The sequence below is a fragment of the Acinonyx jubatus genome, chromosome B2, assembly GCF_027475565.1.
Source record: "Acinonyx jubatus isolate Ajub_Pintada_27869175 chromosome B2, VMU_Ajub_asm_v1.0, whole genome shotgun sequence".
Classification (NCBI taxonomy): domain Eukaryota; kingdom Metazoa; phylum Chordata; class Mammalia; order Carnivora; family Felidae; genus Acinonyx; species Acinonyx jubatus.
Genome location: NC_069385.1, coordinates 117,090,064 through 117,110,033, shown reverse-complemented (window position 1 = coordinate 117,110,033; position 19,970 = coordinate 117,090,064). Strand labels below are relative to the sequence as shown.

General features: G+C 42.8%; 1 protein-coding gene across 1 annotated transcript in view; it reads right to left on the bottom strand.

The window, feature by feature from the left end:
* NUDT3 (nudix hydrolase 3) overlaps positions 1 to 19,970 on the bottom strand; it is a 125,314-nt gene that overhangs the window by 47,897 nt on the left and 57,447 nt on the right. The window contains exon 2 of the mRNA XM_027057956.2: positions 11,865 to 11,975. Coding sequence (XP_026913757.1) covers positions 11,865 to 11,975 — 111 coding nt within the window. The remainder of the gene's footprint in view (positions 1 to 11,864; positions 11,976 to 19,970) is intronic.

Sequence of the window (19,970 nt, the reverse complement as noted above, 5' to 3'; positions counted from 1 at the left end):
GGAGCACCTGGGTGGCTCAGTCGGTTACGTGTCAGACTTCGGCTCAGGCCATGATCTCATGGTACATGAGTTCAAACCCTGCGTTGGGCTCTGTGCTGACACCACTGAGCCTGGAGCCTGCTTCGGATTCTGTGTCTCCCTCTTTCTCTGCCCCTCCCCAGTTCATGCTCTGTCTCTCAAAAATAAATAAACGTTGAAAAAAATTGTAATGACATTATGGAATTACGAATTTTCTTAAGTGTGACAATGGGATGTGGTGATGTAGGGAACTGGCTTCATTCTAAAAAGATGCATGCTAAAGAACAGAATTTACAGGTGACCTGGCATGATACTTGTAACTTCTTTTTAAATGGCAGAGCCAAGGGGCGCCTGGGTGGCTCAGTCGGTTAAGCGGCCGACTTCGGCTCAGGTCAAGATCTCGCGGTCCATGAGTTCGAGCCCCGCGACGGGCTCTGTGCTGACAGCTCAGAACCTGGAGCCTGTTTCAGATTCTGTGTCTCCCTCTCTCTCTCTGACCCTCTCCCATTCATGCTCTGTCTCTGTCTCAAAACTAAATAAACGTTAAAAAAAAGTTAAAAGAAAAAAATAAATAAATAAATGGCAGAGCCAAGAAAGTACATATAGAGATAAGGCAAATCTGCAAAAAGCTAACAGATTTTACATCCAGAAGAAGGTATACAGTGTTTGTTTTGCTATTTAAAAATTTTTCTTAGGGGCACCTGGGTGGCTCAGTCAGTTAAGCGTCCGACTTCGGCTCAGGTCACGATCTCACGGTCTGTGGGTTCGAGCCCCACGTCGGGCTCTGTGCTGAATGCTCAGAGCCTGGAGCCTGTTTCAGATTCTGTGTCTCCCTCTCTCTCTGACCCTCCCCCGTTCATGCTCTGTCTCTCTCTGTCTCAAAAATAAATAAATGTTAAAAAAAAAACTTAAAAAAATTTTTTTTCTTATATTTGAAAATTTTGAGGATTCAAATGTTGGGGAAAATACAGCCAGCCATGGTATTATGTTAATATACTGTCTTCTTTGCGCCTTCTGAATTTTCATTCTTCTAGGAACATACATACACACACACATATACACACATATATATTTTTTAAGACAGAGTCTGTGCACACGCACACACACACACACACCACGTGTGAGTGGGGGAGGAGCAGAGGGAGAGAGAGAGAATCGTAAGCAGGCTCCATGCTCGGCGTGGAGCTTGACTCAGGGCTCGACCCCACAACCCTGGGATCATGACCTAAATGGTTATCAAGAGTCGGGCGCTCAACCGACTGAGCCACTCTGGCGCCCCTGTGAATTATTTTTATAATCAGAAAAATGGTGAGCTATCATAAGTCACCAGCTTAACCAAGTGATCAAACTGGCTATGCTAAAAACTTCACTAAGTGCTACAAGGAGGACAGAAAAGCCCTCAGATTAAGAGCACCGTTCAGATTATACTGTTTCTATTTTTAAGTTTTAAAAACTTTGCAAACTACCCTAATGGAAATTCCAGTCAGAAGCACTTGTATATTTAAACTTTTGGCTCACTAACACAAACGTGTCATAACGTGTTGAGTACCACTTTTCATAAAGCTGCGAGTATCCAGTATTCGTGCAAAAGCCAAAATGACAGTCACTAAAAATTGCCAATCATTTTAAGGTGGACTCTCGAAGTAATCATGGAAGAAACCCAAGAGAAGCCATTTGGTAACTGTGGAGAGATGCCCGCCCACGAAAGAAGAGAGAGGCCTCCTTGCTCTAGGGCCAGAGTTGAATTACACTCTCGGCCACGTGAGCACAGGAGCAAAAGCTGAGCACGAGGATTAGCACAGCACGCCCCAGCCAGGCCCTTCACTGGAGGCGGTGTCTGTGCCAAGGTCTCCTTTCATCCCTGAACTGTAACTGAGAAGAAAGGCCCTTTCCAAGTTCTCAGCTGCCAGAAACAGGAGATTCAATACGGATTTACTTAAGGGCCTTTGCCAGCGATCTGTGGGATTCATTCTGTCCTCTCACATAAAACAGCCTCACACGGGCTTCCACGCTAAAACACGGTATGCTTTCAACATACTTCTTTCAACATGCTTTCTCTGTTCGTTTTCTTTTCTTTTTTTTTTTTTTTTTAAATGTTTTATTTATTTTTGAGACAGAGAGAGACAGAGAATGAGCAGGGGAGGGGCAGAGAGAAAGGGAAACACAGAATCCGAAGCAGGCTCCAGGCTCTGAGCTGTCAGCACAGAGCCCGACGCGGGGCTCGAGCTCACAAACCGTGAGATCATGACCTGAGCCGAAGTCGGACACTTAACCGACTGAGCCACCCAGGCGCCCCTCTCTGTTCGTTTTCTATATTCAAAATTAGTTTCTCTAAGGAAAAGCTCTTCTTTCACTGTGCTTTTGTATATTTGCTTTCTTAGGAGGTCAGAATAAAGACACTTCCACACGCAAAAATGTATATCCCTGTTACGTAAACCACAGGCTTTCCTGAAATTTTTGATCACTGAACCACATTTCCTATTAAATTCTTTAAGAGGAATTAACTATCAAAATAAGATGTTTTAAGAGACATGATGATTCTTGCATTTTATAATGCTGTGACCAAATGAGCTAAAAATATCTTCTTTCCAAGTAAAAATAAAAACTCGGTAGTACTTACAGAAACACAATCTGTCTTAAGGAAAGTGGAATCCACCACATCGTTGTACGTCATAGTCTCCTCCTCGAGATCTGAATATAGTTGGCACATAATAAGCACTTACGGCTATTTGCTGCCCAACTTATTTTGAAAAAGTTCAAATATATAGAAAAATTCTTTGCCTACTTTTGTACCTATTTTTAAGAGAAATCTGTAGGTGCACACAGCCATACATGTACCCTATTATTAATAACTCCTATTCCTGTAATTTGAAATTTCTTAAACACTAAATCATGGAAATTCAGAGCACAGTATCTAAATAAAACCTGCTGTTCAACAAACAAATTAGGGTGATTTATGGTCTCTCTTGACTTACAGAAATTTACAGCTGTATGTATTTTCTCATATTAACATTTCTATTAAACAGTGAAAAGTACTGCTAAGGTTAAAAACCTTTATTTGCTTTCATCTATCATTTAGGAGACTGAAAAGTAAAGCTGTCTTTTTCAAAGAGGGTGGAGCTTATCACTTTACAGTTGAAAATAATGTAAAAATCTGAAACACACCTCATTCACCTCATGAACACATCCTTTGGTTGTTTTTCAATTATGGGCCTTTTTGTATTACTACTGTTATTGTCTTAATCCATAGGCACAGGCACGTATTATTTTGATTAACGTTCTGGAAACAATTTTTAGAAATTAGTTGCCTATATTGAAAGACCAGGAACTCTCACATGAGAATCTAGCTTTCAAGCTTCTCTTGAAACGTCAGAACCAAACTGGGTCCTGACTGCCACATGACAGCTAATGGCCAGGCCTGGGCAGGCACCGCCTCCTGACCAGGGCAGGCTCCCCCACATTGTTAGAGCTACATCTACTGTCAGCTGCTTGTCCACTTCCCTACGAGCTTATGACCTCTGAGGTTCCCTGGTCTGTAGTAGGACTTCCCCACCTTTCACCTACCATGTTAAACTGATTAAAAATATTCTTAAGATACTGTGATATAGATTTTGTGATCAATGTTGGGGATTTAAAGAGAATCATGTCATTTCTCTAATAAATTCTGTGATACCGTATATCCCCACCTTCCATTCCCAACTGTTCAGGTTGGGGCCAAAAAATAAAGATGAAAATACAAGACAGTCACACAGAGCCTTCACGTTTTTCTCCACTCTGAATAGAGTCAAACACTTACGACCTAAAGAAAAAAAAAAAGGTTGACAAAATAGTATTTTAAATTATTCCCAAGTAGGTATAGGCTTTTTAAAAACTGTTTCCAAAATGTTAACAAGAGACATGAAATACTACTTCCCTGTTAGAGACAGTTCTGAGATTCCATATGGAGACTTCCAGTTGCTATGACACATATATTAGAGAGTACAACGATTGTTTTGCAGGGACAGGGAACACACAGTACAAGAAGTGGGATAAGAGGATACGGATTTTTTTTTTCCATTTTAGAGCGAGTACATGAGGAGGGGAGAAGGGCACAGGAAGAGAGAGAATCTTTTTTTTTTTTTTTAGTGTTTATTTAGTTATCTTGAGAGAGAGAGAGAGAGACAGTGAGCAGGGGCAGGCAGAGAGAGGGAGACAGAGGATCCCAAGCAGGCTCCTTGCTGTCAGCACAGAACCCAATGCAGGGCTCAAACTCATAAATTGTGAGATCATGACCTGAGCAGAAATCAAGAGTCTGACACTCAGATGAGCCACCCAGGCGCCCCAAGAAAGAGAGAGAATCTTAAGCAGACTCCACATTCAGTGCGGAACCCTATGTGAGGCTCAGTCTCACAGTGGTGAAATCGTGATCTGAGCCGAAATCAAGAGTCAAATGCTTACTTGACTGAACTACCCAGGCACCCTGAGATGATATAGATTTTTCTTTCTTTTTTTAATGCTTTCTGTATTTTTGAGAGAGAGAGACAGTACGTGAGCGGGGGGGGGGGGGGGCAGAGACAGAGGGGGATGGAGGATCTGAAGTGGGCTCCATGCTGACAGCAGTGAGCCCGATACAGGGCTCAAACTCACAAACCCTGAGATTATAACCTGAGCCCAAGTCAGACACCCAACCGACTGAGCCACCCAGTCACCCCGATACAGATTTTTGAAAGGATACAAGAGATTTTGATGGGATGATGTAAGATCAGTAAGGCTAGAGCTAACCAGAGAGCACCTGGGCACTCCTGAGACGACCATGATCCTTGATACTATGTTACGGCACCTGGCTGCTCAAAAAAAACTTTCCTAAATGAAGGTGAATTAAGTCAAACATGTGGTGAAAGTTTTACTTTTTGTACAGTGTATTAAAAACTTACGAAAGGACAGCAAGAGGTACAGGGAAGTAGAAGACATCACTAACTAATCTACAGAAATATCCAAGATGGCGAGTTTATACCGCAAAGCAACAGGTGGTAAGAGCCAGAGGAGTAGCAGGGAAGTGTGATATTAGGACTCAAGTGAGGAAGTGAGAGAACAAGCTACATTTTTTTTAAAAGCTGTGTCTATGTCACAGATCAATTATCAGGCTGCCTACAAATACTTTATAGTTGGTGTGCTGGAAATGGTGCTGAGGATACGGGCCCTGTCCAGACGCGAAGCAGCAGATAAAAGGAGCTGGAATCTGGCCACCTATTGTCAAGTGTCATCACTGACTACGTTTCTCTAGAGGCAGAAGGTACCCATCTCTGTCATCCTTGAAGAGGAGGCAGTTGAAAGTATGCACGTATTTTTCTCCCGATTCTGTTTTCCGATGTTCTTTACCTTTGTGATAACGCTCTTGGTTCGCCTGAGGTGAGAACGGGGGATATAACGAACAGAAGACAGAACAGTTTCAGATCCAGTTTCTCTCTTTTCTCCCTGTCAGCCAAAAGTTTTACCTTTCCTTTTGAATTAGCAAGAAAGAATAGCTCTGAAAACTACACAAAGAGGTGCTTTTCTTTTCATTACAGAGGGTGTCACATGGCTGGCTCACACAAGCCTTTGCTGCCCTGGGCTAGAGATGCACTGTTTCCAAGGCCCCTGCTTGGCCCTGGGAGAAAGCCTCATCCTTCTCGCCCTTTGACGGGTCACTGTAATAGGATTCTGACTATAAGCAGCTAAAAAATGGATGCCAGTTTCCAAAAGGGAATATTTTAGCCCGTTAGATGTGACTGCTAATGTTGCAAGTGCTACAGATTTATCGGTTTCTGAAATTCAGCCAATATGCTGAAATTTTTAAGCCGGGTTAAACAAACCTTCTGAACAGGTTGAGTCTAATGGTACGTTGGCCTGGCGACACCATGCCAGACTTAATAATTTCACTCCATTCATGTTTATATAGAAAATTCTTCCACTAATAACATATATGCATGTTCCATGGAAAAAACTTGATAATCTATGAGCTAACCCAGAGAACCACCATGAGCATTTTGGTAGAGCTTCTTTCAAGGAGCATAGAATTAGAGGAGCATGCGTGCTGAGACTAGATGCTCTGGACTGTAAGACTGGTAAGGCTGGAGATAACCAGAGAGCACCTGTGCACTCCTGAGACAACCATGATCCTTGATATCAGGGTGTTATCGCACCTGGTTGTACCTTGAGCACACTTAGCTGGGCACAATTTGTTTGGACAAAATACTTAATCTCACTGAACCTGTTTTTTCTCACCTGTAAAACATAGACAGTAACAGCCCCCAGCTCACAGAGTCCGGAGAGAATTCGATGAGGCAACATTTGCAAAATGCTTAGAACAGAGCTTGGCACGTAGTGTGCAAATCCTGTTTTTGAGTCTGCTTTGACCACTTAGGAATGTGTCACAAACATTTTCCTGTGTTAGTAAATATTTTTTTTTACTACATACACGGGATCCTCCCGGCAAAGCTGCTGCAGGTGTTCTGAAGCACCAGCCGCCATGCTTTTATAGCACATGATCTGGACACTCTGAGCGCAGCGAGAAATAAGAAATCAGCAACTGATGCAAAGTTGAGGCAAACGTCTTCAAAATAGCCAGAAGCCGATGATGTCACCCGGCAGCTGTGCCCACAGGTCACCTCTGTCGGGAAGGCCGAGTGTGGCGCACATAGGAGGGAAAACACAGAAGGTGGTAAGCAGAAGCCAGGACACTGAGAGAGATTAGAAAGGCATCATCCCCGTGGAAGACAGGGGCTGGGCCACAGGTGCAGCGACCAGGCTCCTTGAGCTACACTGCACTCCCACCGTCACTCCACCCACCGTGAGCGAGGCCCTCCTGTGCGCTGTGACCCAAGTTTCCAGTTCTGCACAGCCTGTAGGCACAGTTCTGAGACACCTGTCAGGTTTGCTCCTGGCAACCCAAAAAGGGCCTACCTCATATTTATGTGGCTGCTCTAGGGGTCACGTCAACAAAGGAAACATTTATTTTGTGAAGCACTTGCTATGTGTTAATAAGCACTGCAGATGGAACAGTGAGCAAAAGAGAATAGCGTCTGACTACAGAGAATGTGAAGTCTAGCACAGGACACAATTAAGCAAGCAGTACCAATGATAAGCACTACAACGCTAGGAAGCACAGACTGCAATGGAAACACACAGCAAGAAGACTGAGTCTGCAGGGAGGAATCACAAAGGCTTGATCGAGGAAGGAGCCTGCAGGCTGAAGGACAAAGTTAGCCACGTGTGCCGGATACTGCAAAGTGCTCACTCAACACCCATTCCCACCCAACGTGGACTCCACGACACCAGGCTTTTGAAGCTACCCTCCTCTTTTTTTTTTTTTTAATTTTTTTTTTAACGTTTATTTATTTTTGAGACAGAGAGAGACAGAGCATGAATGGGGGAGGGTCACAGAGAGAGGGAGACACAGAATCTGAAACAGGCTCCAGGCTCTGAGCTGTCAGCACAGAGCCCGACGCGGGGCTTGAACCCACGGACCGTGAGATCATGACCTGAGCCGAAGTCTGACGCTTAACTGACCGAGCCACCCAGGCGCCCCGAAGCTACCCTCTTTTTTTTTTTATTTATTTATAAATAGGGGGGGGGGAGGGAGAGGGAGAGGGAGAGGGAAAGCAAACATAAGCAGGGGATGGGGAGGGAGAGAAGGGGAGATAGAGAATCCCAAGCAGATTCCTCCATACCACCAGCGCAGAGCCCAATGTGGGACTCAAATCCATGAACTGCGAGATCATGCCTAAGCCAAAACTAAGACTCCAATGCTTAACCAACGGAGCCACCAAGGCACCCCACAGTTATACCTTGACAGAACAACAGTGGTCTGGATCAGCATTTCCTACCAGGCCACCAAAGAGTCTTGGTCTCGCTTAACAGGAAGGGCCTGGTTTCTTTGGTGGGTAAACATCTTTCTTTCTTTTTCTTTTTCTTAATGTTTATTTATTTTTGAGAGAGAGTGAGTGAGCACAAGCAGCGGAGGGGGAGAGAGAGAGAGAATCCCAAGCAGGCTCTGCAGCAGGGCCTGATCTCATGAATTGTGAGATCATGACCTGAGCAGAAATCAACAGTCAATTAACCAACTGAACCACCCTATCCTGGTGCAATGCTGAAAATATTTAGAATGAAATAAAGAAATGTTTAAGGGAAAGGCTCCTGGGTGGCTCAGTCAGTTAAGCCTCCAACTTTGGTTCAGGTCATGATCTCACGGTTCGTGGGTTTGAGCCCCACGTCCGGCTCTGTGCTGACAGCTCAGAACCTGGAGCCTCCTTCGGATTCTGTGTCTCCCTCTCTCCCTGTCCCTCCCCTGCTTATGCTGTCTGTCTCTCTCTCTCTTTCTCTCTCTCTCAAAAGTAAACGTTAAAAAAATTTTTTTAATTAAAAAAATGTTTAAGGGAATCAAAACCATAATATATTTTTTTTATTTAAAAAAAATTTTTTTTTAACATTTATTTGTTTTTGAGAGAGCTCGAACTCAACGAATCGCGAGATCATGACCTAGGCCAAAGTCGGACGCTTAACTGACTGAGCCACTCAGGCACCTCAAAACCATAATATATTTCTATGTTAAGAAGATGACCAGGGAATCTTGATTTCAGGTCAGATGATGATCTTATGGTTCATGGGATCAAGCCTTCATCGGACGCTGGGATTAGAGGGCGGAGCCTGATTGGGATTCTCTCTCTCTCAAAATAAATAAATAAACTTAAGAAAACAAAAAACAAAAAACAAAGGAAACCAGGCATATTTTATGATTTTGTAATATGTAAAAGAATCTGGCCTAGGGCACCTGGCTGGCTCAGTCATACAGCATGCGACTCTCGATCTCGTGGTTGTAAGTTTGAGCCCCAGTTGGGCGTAGAGATTATAAAAAAAAAAAAAAAAACTTGGCCTATTAGATTGTAACCACAGTTTTGAAAGTATAATTGAATAATTCCTTTCTGACTTGTGTTTTTAAGTTGAAAATCTTAGTAAGTTTACATATATTATGGGAATATTTAAAGAACTTAAGACTCACCTAGTTTGTAAGTTTAATGTATGAGATTCACAGGACTTCAGTTGAAGAGCTTCATCAGGGCTTTATTTTATTTTTTAATTTTTTAATGTTTATTTATTTTTGAGAGAGACAGTGTGACAAGGGGAGGGGCAGAGAGAGAGGGAGACAAAGAATCCGAAATAGGCTCCAGGTTCTGAGCTGTCAGCACAGAGCCGGACGTGGGGCTCAAACCCATGAACCGTGAGATCATGACCTGAGCTGAAGTTGGATGCGCAACTGACTGAGCCACCCAGGCACCCCAGGGTTTTATTTTTTTAAATCAGATAACTGAAGTTCTTTAGAAAGCAATAAAATACATTTAGCTGTATAAAACCAATTTGAAACATCTGAAGGTCTTCAATTAACTGGTCTAAATATTATCTAAAAGTGACTAGTAAAATCTTCTATGTTTACCTAGAGAACAGAGCTGTGAGCATTATGAAAAAAAAAAAGTTTTTGAATGTGTACTTTTACAAAAGTCATAACATTTTGAAACCTAAATAAACTCCCTGAATAGCGATTTCTGCTTACAAAAGCTACCTTTCAAGGGCAATTAAAAAAAAAAAAATCTATCTATATCCTCTCTGATTCCAAGTCTTGTACTCTGTTGACGGATGTGGAATTGGATAAACCATCCCTTCTATTTTGATAGAAGCCACTGAAATGTTTGTTTTCGTAATGACATATTTCACTAATGTTTACTGTCTGTGCAAACATTTGATTTATTCGGTACCGTATTCTAAAGTTGCAAGCAGTTCCCATTCTTTATCTCTCAATAATGCTAGAATAAAGTATATAGTGTGGCAGGACTCTCCTTTGACGGGAGGGGGGGAAATCTGCTCAGAGTCAAGCAGGGCTTAACTTCAAGCTCAGGACCCCATCCGGACAGGAGGGAGGGGGATCCTGAACATATGAGGACATGATTCATTTCGGTGCTGCGCCACTACCTTCTCAAATCACAAGCATTCTGCCTCCTCCTTCACCACAGCCTCCCTCTCACCAAGTCAGGCGCGTGGGATGGCATTTACCAGGAAACAAAGGTGAGCGGGGTGCCCTACACCCTTTCTTGCCCCTCACTGCATTTCTCCTAGTTCTCTCCATCTTCGCTGCATGTGTATAGTCAGGGATGACTCAACTGTAACTCTCAAAATCAAACAACAGTAACAGCAATATAAGTTCTCCAGAGACAGACGCCAATCCCAACGTGCTCCACAATGGTACAGCTGTCAGATTCCCCCCATGACTCCTAAAACCAAGCAGCAAGTTTTGCAAAGTTTCTGAACCTTTTCCTTTCTCTCTGTTCTAGAACCCTCTATCTCAGGCCTTCCAACCACCTTTCTTAATCCACAACTGCCACAGAAGCTTTCAAACATCACTTTTGCTTTACGTGTCCTAGAACCTACAGGAGCCAAGTGGATCTGAATTAAGAGTGTGCAGCTTAGGTCCACCAACTGGTCCTGCCACTTACTTAAACAGTCAAGCCTCTGAGATCTTCCAAGGACCAGGCAAAGATGTGCAGCCCTGCAGCATGGGAGGGCAGAGTACAGAATCACATCTGCCCCTCCAGGCCACCCTGCCCCTGTGCATTCCCCATTATCCCAGGTCTGATAAGAAAGGGGGACTCTTCAGGACTTTTACTGTTCCATCCATTACTCCATCTGTCATGGAAGCATGTATTCATTACTTTCCATTTACCTACCTGTGTACGAGGCACAGGAAGGGAGGATTTAAACTTTAAAACATACTCTTTGCTCCCAGAGATTATAGTCTAGTTATGGACACCAGATATATGATAGAAGGAGAGGCACACGAGCCAACACAAGTCTGCAGGAGTTTCAGAGCAAGCAAAGAACTCCTTGAGTATTCCAAGAGTAAGTCAGTCTCAGAGGACTTCAGCAAGGGCTGAACACGGAAGAACTGTAGGAGTTAGACTCATTCTTAGTGCGATTTTATACGTCCTTAGAATCAGTTTTAAATTCCCTCTGGAACAAAGAAATAGATCTAAAAAGCACCAACTATGTGGCGAGGGCAAGTAAATGAGGGTGATAGAACACACCACCAAGTTAGGAACCTTAAGTGAAATCATGTAAGCAGAGCACAGCAGGCTATGGAGGAATGTTAGTCAGTTTCTTCCTCCTGGCTTTGAACTGCAATCTCTTTCTTAGTTTCCTCAAAGTAAGGGAACTAGGGGCCCAAGACTTTACTTCTTCCGACTACTTATTCTGGAGTATCTAGTAAGATATACTGGGCATAGCCCAGGAATTCAGTACACATATGCTGAATGTCATGTGACTAAATAACAAAGAAGATGCTATTATCTAATGGCACCATTAATAACATCTTCTGGCTAACAGAACTGCTGCGTTAACCACTGTTCTAAGGCCAGGACTCAGGAAGCATAGGAAAATAAGGGCCACCACCTCCTCATCTAAAGGTTAATGAGAATGAGCCATTTATATCAATACTGCCTGTTCCTCTGATTTCTTAGGGCTGATGAACTATTTGTTCTTGATCTTCTGCCACAGGTGACAGAGGCGATGCTGAAAGAGCTCCATGGGAAATCACAAAAACTGTCTGGAATAATTAGATATAGTCACTACTATGAGCCCTCTCCCTGCACAGAGTGCCTGACAAACATGACCACGTCACAACCCGATCACCCCTGTCATCAAGGAAGCACAGGGTAACTGTTAAATGCCTTCCTTCTGGGATCAGGAGCATGTCTAGTCAGTGGGTGGTGATAAAGAACTACACAGACGTGACAGATGCAGGATTACAAGGTACTGCCGTGCCCTTTGTTCTCAACACTCACCTCCTCACAGACTTCACGGACTGCCGCCACACTCGGCTCCTCCTCGGGCTCCATGCCTCCCCCAGGGACAATCCATCGGTCTGGATGGCGACTACTGCTCACGAGTAGCACCTGAAAGTCACAGAGATTACATGAGCAGTTAAAAACACAAAAAAGACACGTTTGTATAAACTCAGACTCTTAAACACCACCAAAGTCTAAGTACCTAAGCCTATTTTTTGTTTAGATCTCTCCAGGTCACTTCTGGTAAGGTAGCTTTTATTTCTATTGGAAAAAGCAGACAATCCGCCTTGTAAAAGCAGAAGGGCATGTGAACCAATGGCCATTACCTCTGCCTTCCCCTCAGGCCTATCTATCCTCTTCTTAGCTCCTTTCTCTAAAGCCTTTTGAACACCGAGCTGACAAGGACTGGGGGCAGGGAGGGGGGGTGGAAAGTCGCTGATGAGCCTGTGAGCGCTGTGAAGGGCTGGCCAGAAGGAAAGCAGTCCTTAGCCCTGGTTGGCACCACAGTCCCAACACTTTCCCTCCCAGGTCCTCACTCCCGTGTGTCCCAGCTCCTGGCCCATCACCACCCCAAGCTCTAAGAGTGTCCTGAGAACCCAACTCCCTCATCTACAGGTCAAGTTGAAAAACCTCATCATGCTTGCAGCTGAGAGAAAACTGGATACTTTTTACGAAAAAATTTTAAGAAATGAGAAAACCAACCAAACACACACACAAAATACGGATACAGACTACAGTATTATTAATTCAAAATTAACTGCATTCTAATCACGGCTGAAATAAAATCTAGGATTTCCCCAGCTCCTTTTCCTTATCCTTCTCCAGGACAGGAGCTAAACAGTCAGGTGGACTCCTCCTTTGGAGGTAGAACTGGGTTGGCATTACTTCTAAAACTAAAGGAATCCTCTATTGCTCCCTAAACCATCACTTTCTGATGATGTCTTTTGAGTGTCCAGCCCTGATCCCAACACACTCCCCCTTGAACTTCACTTCCACTCTGCAGTCATTCTTGTTGCCTGAAAGCAAACGCTGCATCCTCTGGAGCCCTTACAGATTCCACCTCTGACTTCCGGTGACCTACCTTTTAGTCATCTCCCCTTTCTCCCTTGACATTTCTGCAACTACCTGGGCCCCTGGAAATGCTACCTTTTTCTTCTTCATCCTTAATCCCTTTTCTGCATGTCATGATACAGTCCCCTGGTGCTCCTCTATAAAATCTGTGATCTGCTGACTCAGAGGGGGTCTGGAGTTAAAAAGAAAATCCATGAATCCATATATAGTCACCAAAATATAGCCCATGGGTGGAGAAAATAATGTCTTTAAATTTACAAGTACTATTTCATTTGTTAAGTATACTTAGGTTCTACTTTGCATAATGCAGAGTAATTTAAGATAATATGAAACCCACAGTTTTTGGGTGATGTGTATAAATGTATAATCTAAGGGAGGTTAAAGTAAAATGTGGAGGTTTTATGAAATTTTGTGGGTGTTTGTTTAATGTTTATTTTTGAGAGAGAGAGTGAGAGGGCACAAGCCAGGGAGGGGAGGACAGAGGATCCGAAGTGGGTTCTTCTCTGACAGTAGAGTGCCCAATGTGGGTCTCAGACTCATGAACCACAAGATCATGACCTGAGCCGAAGTTGGACACTTAACCAACTAAGCCACCCAGGCACCCGCCCCCGAAATTTTGTTTTTAAAATAAGAGTCCTCATTGTACACCCACCAGCAATAAATCTGAGATGCCTGGCTGGCTTAGTGGGTAGAATGTGTGACTCCTGACCTTGGGGTCATGTGTTTGAGCCTCACACTGGGGATGGAGTTTACTTAAAAAAAAATTAAAAAAATAAAAAATAAATAAAATAGCAATAATCTTCATGACCTTGAATTTGGCAAGATATGCCAATTCACATGACACACCAAGAGTATGAACAACAACTAAAACTAGGTAAGTTGGACTTCATCAAAATTAGAATCTTCTGTGCATCAAAGGTCATTATCAAGAATGTGAAAAAACGACTTACAGAATGGGAGGAAATATTTGCAAATCATCTATCTGATCAGGGTCTGGTATCCAAAATATAAGTACATGAAAATATAAAAACTCTTACAACAATAACAAAAAGACATTTCTCCAAAAGAAGCAGCATTTCTCCAAAGAAGATCTACAAATAGCCATGAAGCGCATGAAAAGATGCTCAACACCATTAGTCACTAGGAAAGTGCAAAGAAAAACCACCATGAGATGCCACTTCACACCCACAAGAATGGCTATAATTTTTAAAAATAACAAGAACTGGCAAGGATGTAGAAAAATCAGAACCCTCAAACACTGGGTAAGAATGTAAAATAGCTCAGGCACTGTGGAAAGTTTGGTGGTTCCTGAAAAGTTAAATAAAAAATTACCACGTGACTTAGCAATTCTACTCCTAGGTATACACCCAAAAGAACTGAAAACAGGCACTCAAATACTTACACACAAATATTCACAGCAGCATTATTTACTCTAGCCAAAAAGTAGAAACAACTTAAATGCCGATCAGTGAGTGGATAACAAAATGTGGCATTCACACACATAGGAATATTATTCTGCCATTAAAAAAGAATGAAGTACTGTGTGGATGAACTTTCAAAATATCAGGCGAAGTAAAAGCCAGGCTCAAAAGTCACATACTGTAAGATTCCGCTGATGTGAAATATACAGAATAGGTAAATCAAGAGAGAGGAGAGAAAGCAAACTGGTGGTTGCCAGGGACTGGGGGAAGGGAAGAATGGAGAGCAGGATTTTATTTTGGGGTGACCACAGTATTTTGAAACTATACAAAGGTTGCTAAATGCCACTGAATTAGTGGTACCAAATGCCACTGACTCGTTCACTTTTAAATGGTTAATGTCATGTTATGTGAGCTTCATCTCAATAAAATAAAACTGGTTTTAAGGCCACAGTAACTTTTCAAAAGCTAAATTTAGGAGTCAGTGCCACTACTTTTTTCCTCAGAGTCTATATTCCAGGGGAGTAGCCTTCCAAGAAGTGATCCTTAGTTTTACATCATATTAAATTATAAAGCTGAAATAATACACTATTTCCATAAAAGAAAAGGGCAAGGGTGCTTGAGTAGCTCAATTTGTTAGCCATCCGATTCTTGGTTTTGGCTGAGGTCATGATCTCACGTGTGTGGGTTTGAGGCCTGCATCCGGCTCTGTGCTGACAGTGGGAACCCTGCTTGGGATTCTTTCTTTCTCTCCCTCTCTCTCTTTCTCTCTCCCTCTCTCTCTCTGTCCCTCCCCCACTCGTGTTCTCTCTTCTCTTGATCTCTCAAGAAAAAAAAAAGGGGTGAGGGAATCACTGCCACACTCCTCCCATCTTGTGATAATTGTGGCAAATCTTATATTTTTAAAAATTCCTTCTCAAAATAAAAATAAGCCCAAACGCAATCATGTTTGTTAAGTTAAAAGTTTTTTTTTATAATGTTTTTTTTTAAATTTTTTTTTTTTTTAACGTTTATTTATTTTTGAGACAGAGAGAGACAGAGCATGAACGGGGGAGGGTCAGAGAGAGGGAGACACAGAATCTGAAACAGGCTCCAGGCTCTGAGCTGTCAGCACAGAGCCCGACGCGGGGCTCGAACTCACGGACCGTGAGATCATGACCTGAGCCGAAGTCGGCCGCTTAACCGACTGAGCCACCCAGGCGCCCCAAAAAGTTTTTTTTAAAAAGTCCTCCCGAGACTCTCTGGATATTGGCATTTAAATCATACCAATCCAACCTGCAAGGAAAACTCAAGAAAGGGTAGAAAATGGGTTAATCTTTCAAGGATTTGTTATATAAAGAACATGTAGTCTTTCTTCCTAGAATTCTCCCACTTGTTGGCAGTGTTACATAGCCATTCTGAACCTAAGCATTTGCTTAAAAGGCTGACTAGGGCCATTCAATTAGGTTATAGCCCAAATGAAAGAACTTCATGGGGACAATACTAAAGCTAAAGCAAAGGAAACCTCTACCATAAAGTATAATTTCATTTCTAAATTTCAATCAATGTGAAATATTAATTAGTAAATCTTGCAAGTGTCACTACTACTTTGCACATTCAAAGCAGGCCTACATGAGGTCAGACTATGTATAATACAGACATTGGGAAAAATAAGCCTCATTACTTTGTAGTCACACTTCAAAGCAAACACCATTACCAGTAAACAGTTCTCCTAAGTTTCCTTGACAACCCACTGAAAAACAAAACATCTTTCCTTTAGCCAGAGGCTTTACTCCTTCCTGTCTTATAAAACACTAAGTGGTGTTTCTGGTCAGTAAATTTTGATTCTGAAGCTTGATTTTTAAATATAAAATTATCAGAAAAGAAATCAAATGGCAAAGCTCCTAAATCTGAAAACAACACACTAAGGAAAACAACCACAGAATTTGTTATTTATTCAACAAACATTCATTCAGCACTGTTATAAACTAGGAATGGCAGTTGCAAAGATGAAAACCCCTGCAATTTTAAGGCAGATCAAAGTAGGGGACTGGACAACCAGGTATTAATTAGACCCTTCATGAAACTCTTATCACCAAGACAGGTGATATCAGTGCAGAGATGGCTAACCCACCCACATATGAACATGATGCAGCTAGCCCTACAGAGCAGGGAAAAATCAACAGTGGGGCTGGGACAAGTTGTTATCCACATGGACACAGAGGAAAATCATTATATTGATTAGGGACACAGGTATACAATGAAAGACTAAGGAAATCTGTGGGAATAATAAACCTAACAGGGTAAGATTTCTATAATGGACTTAAGCTTGGAACAGTAAAGTTTTATTTTTTAAGGTTTCTTAAATTGTTTTAATAATGCTTAATCCAGGGACACCTGGGTGGCTCAGTCCATTAAGTGCCCCAACTCTTGGTTTCGGCTTGGGTCATGATTTCACAGCTTCGTGGGTCAGAGCCCCACGTTGAGCTCTGCACTGGCAGCTTGGGGCCTGCTTGGGATAGAGAGAGAGAGAGAGAGAGAGAGAGAGAGAGAGAGAGAGAGAGAGAGTGTGTGTGTGTGTGTGTGTGTGTGTGTCTGTCTCTTTCTGCCCCTGCTTGGGATAGTGTGTGTGTGTCTCTTTCTGGGGCCTGCTTGGGATAGAGAGAGAGAGAGAGAGAGAGAGAGAGAGAGAGAGAGAGAGAGAGAGTGTGTGTGTGTGTGTGTGTGTGTGTGTGTGTGTGTGTCTGTCTCTTTCTGCCCCTGCTTGGGATAGTGTGTGTGTGTCTCTTTCTGCCCCCTCCCCAACAGTACTGTCTCTGTCTCTCTCAAAATAAATAAATAAACTTTAAAAAAGTAATGCTTAATACAACTTCTCAGAAGAATATAAAAGAAAACCCCTTACCCAGGAAAGGAGTATCTAGTGGAGAGAGGGAAGAAAAAATAAGAAAGAAAAAAAGAGTAGTAATACAGGGTGAGGAGTGCTTTGGTTGAGGTATGCACAGGATACCCCAAAGACACTGAAAAGAAATACCTAATCTAGGCTGGGGGGAGGACAGTAGAGAGATGGCAAGGGAAGGCTTCTTAAAAGAAGTGACCTGAGTTAAATTCAAGCTCAAGAAGGACATTGATTCAACAAAAATCAGAAGCCTACTGTGTGCCCACGTGTTTAGGACACAAAAGCAAGAAAGATATAATCCCAGCTCTTGAGAAATTTGAAGTCCAGTGGATAGGACAGACCAGAAGTCACGTAACTATACTTCAGGGCCTGTGGCAGGGACCATCATGCTCACCAGATATTTTATGTTCTTGTCGATGGTATTCCAAGCCCTCCTGCTATTAGGTGGGGCCATCTGACTAGTTCTGGCTAATGAAATGTGAGCAGAAGGGACACATGTCACTTCTGGGCTGAGGCAGGGAGAAGCCCATCCAGCTTCTCTCTTCCTCTGTCCCAGTGCCCAGGAGCACAGTGAGTTCTAGCTGGTGTAGCTATAAGCCAGGGCCTCTAAATGGAAGGGTTCCTATGTAGAGCAGAGCCTCTGACAACCCAAGACTGAGTGGCATCGTACAAGGAATACAATTGTGTTGTGTTAAAACAATGAGATTTCAGGGTAAATTTGTTACTGCAGCATAACCTAATCAATCCTGATTAACAGTGTGAGAGGTCAGTGAAATGTCTAAGGATCCGTTCTGTTGACTGCCTCAGACCCAAGCCTTAAGCACAAAGCTTGACCCATATTAGTGGCCAATAAAAGTTTAATGAGCAAATGAAAGAATGGACCAAAGGCTGAATGAATAAACAAGTGCTTGAAAAAAGGAGCACGGAAAGCATCCAGAAGGGGTTACTTAGGGAGGTTGAACAAAAAGGCAAGGGTCTAATTATAAAGAGTTTGGATTGAAACCTAAAGGCAATGGGTAAGTCAGGAAGTTGTTTAAGCAAAGAAATAACACAACCCAATTTGTTTTTGTGTTTAATTTTTAAGAGTTTATTTAAACAAAAACTAATTCCTTCTGGGCAGCGCCAAACCAGAAGTAGCCAGGAGCATTCCTCCCAATTTGGGTTTTAGAAAGGTCACTCTTACTTGAGCTGGAGGTGGGCAAGCTTGGAAGCAGAATAGGTTTCTGCACTGAATTCAGGTTGAGAAAGGATGAGGACAGACATGGGAGTGGGAAGGGGGTTACAAGTTCTCAGATAAACAGAAAGAAGCATCCAGAGGACCAAGTGATTGATAGCCATGGGCTGGGTCAAAGGAGGAACTGCCCTCCAAGGAAAATGAGAAAAAAGTATCAGTGGAGGAGGGAACCATAGGAAGCTATCCTCTGAACACATGAATCGAGAGTATAATGAGATATCTAATGAGTATTTTCAGTGGACCAGCATATAAATGTGGGACTGGAGCTGAGAAGAGGGAAAAAGAGATTTGGGGGGAAAAATGGTCTTAGACTCTTCCAACCAGGATGAGACTAACACAAGACAGAATATGTATCTTTGCAAAGTTCTAGCTAGAGGAGCTATCCCTGTTCTCCCTACCTGTGCACTACCCTTGGTATCAGGTAAGTTTCCATTTCCCTCACCAAGAGCATCATGGAGGTAAATATATTTCAGGTATAATTCTGGAAATATTTTCCTCAAAAAATGAGAATATCTACAGTAACGATCTACATCATGGGAAATTCTGATAGGTAAGCTATAGACCTCGGACATATTACCAACTCCCAGAAAACTACATTCAGTAATATATATAACATGGTCTCATTTCCAACAATGCAATGCCTCCTACATTCAGCAGGCCCCTCAGCATTGCCGTTACTGCCAGAGAGCTGTGTGGATATCCCAGACAGTCCAAGGGCTACACACTATGAACTCTGTGATACACCCTGCAAACTGCTTCTACAGACAAACCTTTCTAATCATTTCTACGCTCCTTCTTAAAAATAAGACCAAAATAGGGGCGCCTGGGTGGCTCAGTCGGTTAAGCATCTGACTTCGGCTCAGGTCATGATCTCATGGTCGTGAGTTCAAGCCTTGCATTGAGCTCTGTGCTCAGCGCAGATCCTCTGTCTCCCTCCCTTTGCCCCTCCCTTGCTCGCGTGCTCTCTCTCTTAAAAATAAATGAAACATTAAAAAAGAAGTTGTACTTAAAAAAGAAAAAGAAGGGGCATCTCAGTGGCGCAGTCAGTTAAACGACTGACTCTCGATCTTGGCTCAGGTCATGATCTCGCAGTTCATGAGTTCAAGCCCTGCCTTGGACCATGTGCTGATGGTGCAGAGCTTGCTTGGGATTCTGTCTCTCCTTCTCTCTGCCCCTCCCCTGCTTGTGCATGTGCGCATGCACTTGCTCTCTCTCTCTCTCTCTCAAAAATAAACTTAAAAAAAATTTTTTTAAATACAAATTAAAAAAAGAAAAATAAGACCGAAATAATAATGAATAATTGTCTGCAGCTGCTTAGATTCCCGAAAACAGAATATTTAAAAAAATTTTTTTAGCATTTATTTATGAGAGAGAGAGACAGAGACTGCCAGTGGGCGAGGGGCAGAGAGAGAGGGCAGAAGCAGGCTCCAGGCTCAGAGCTGTCAGCACAGAGCCCGTGGCAAGGCTCAAACTCACCAACCACCAGTTCATGACCTAAACCGAAT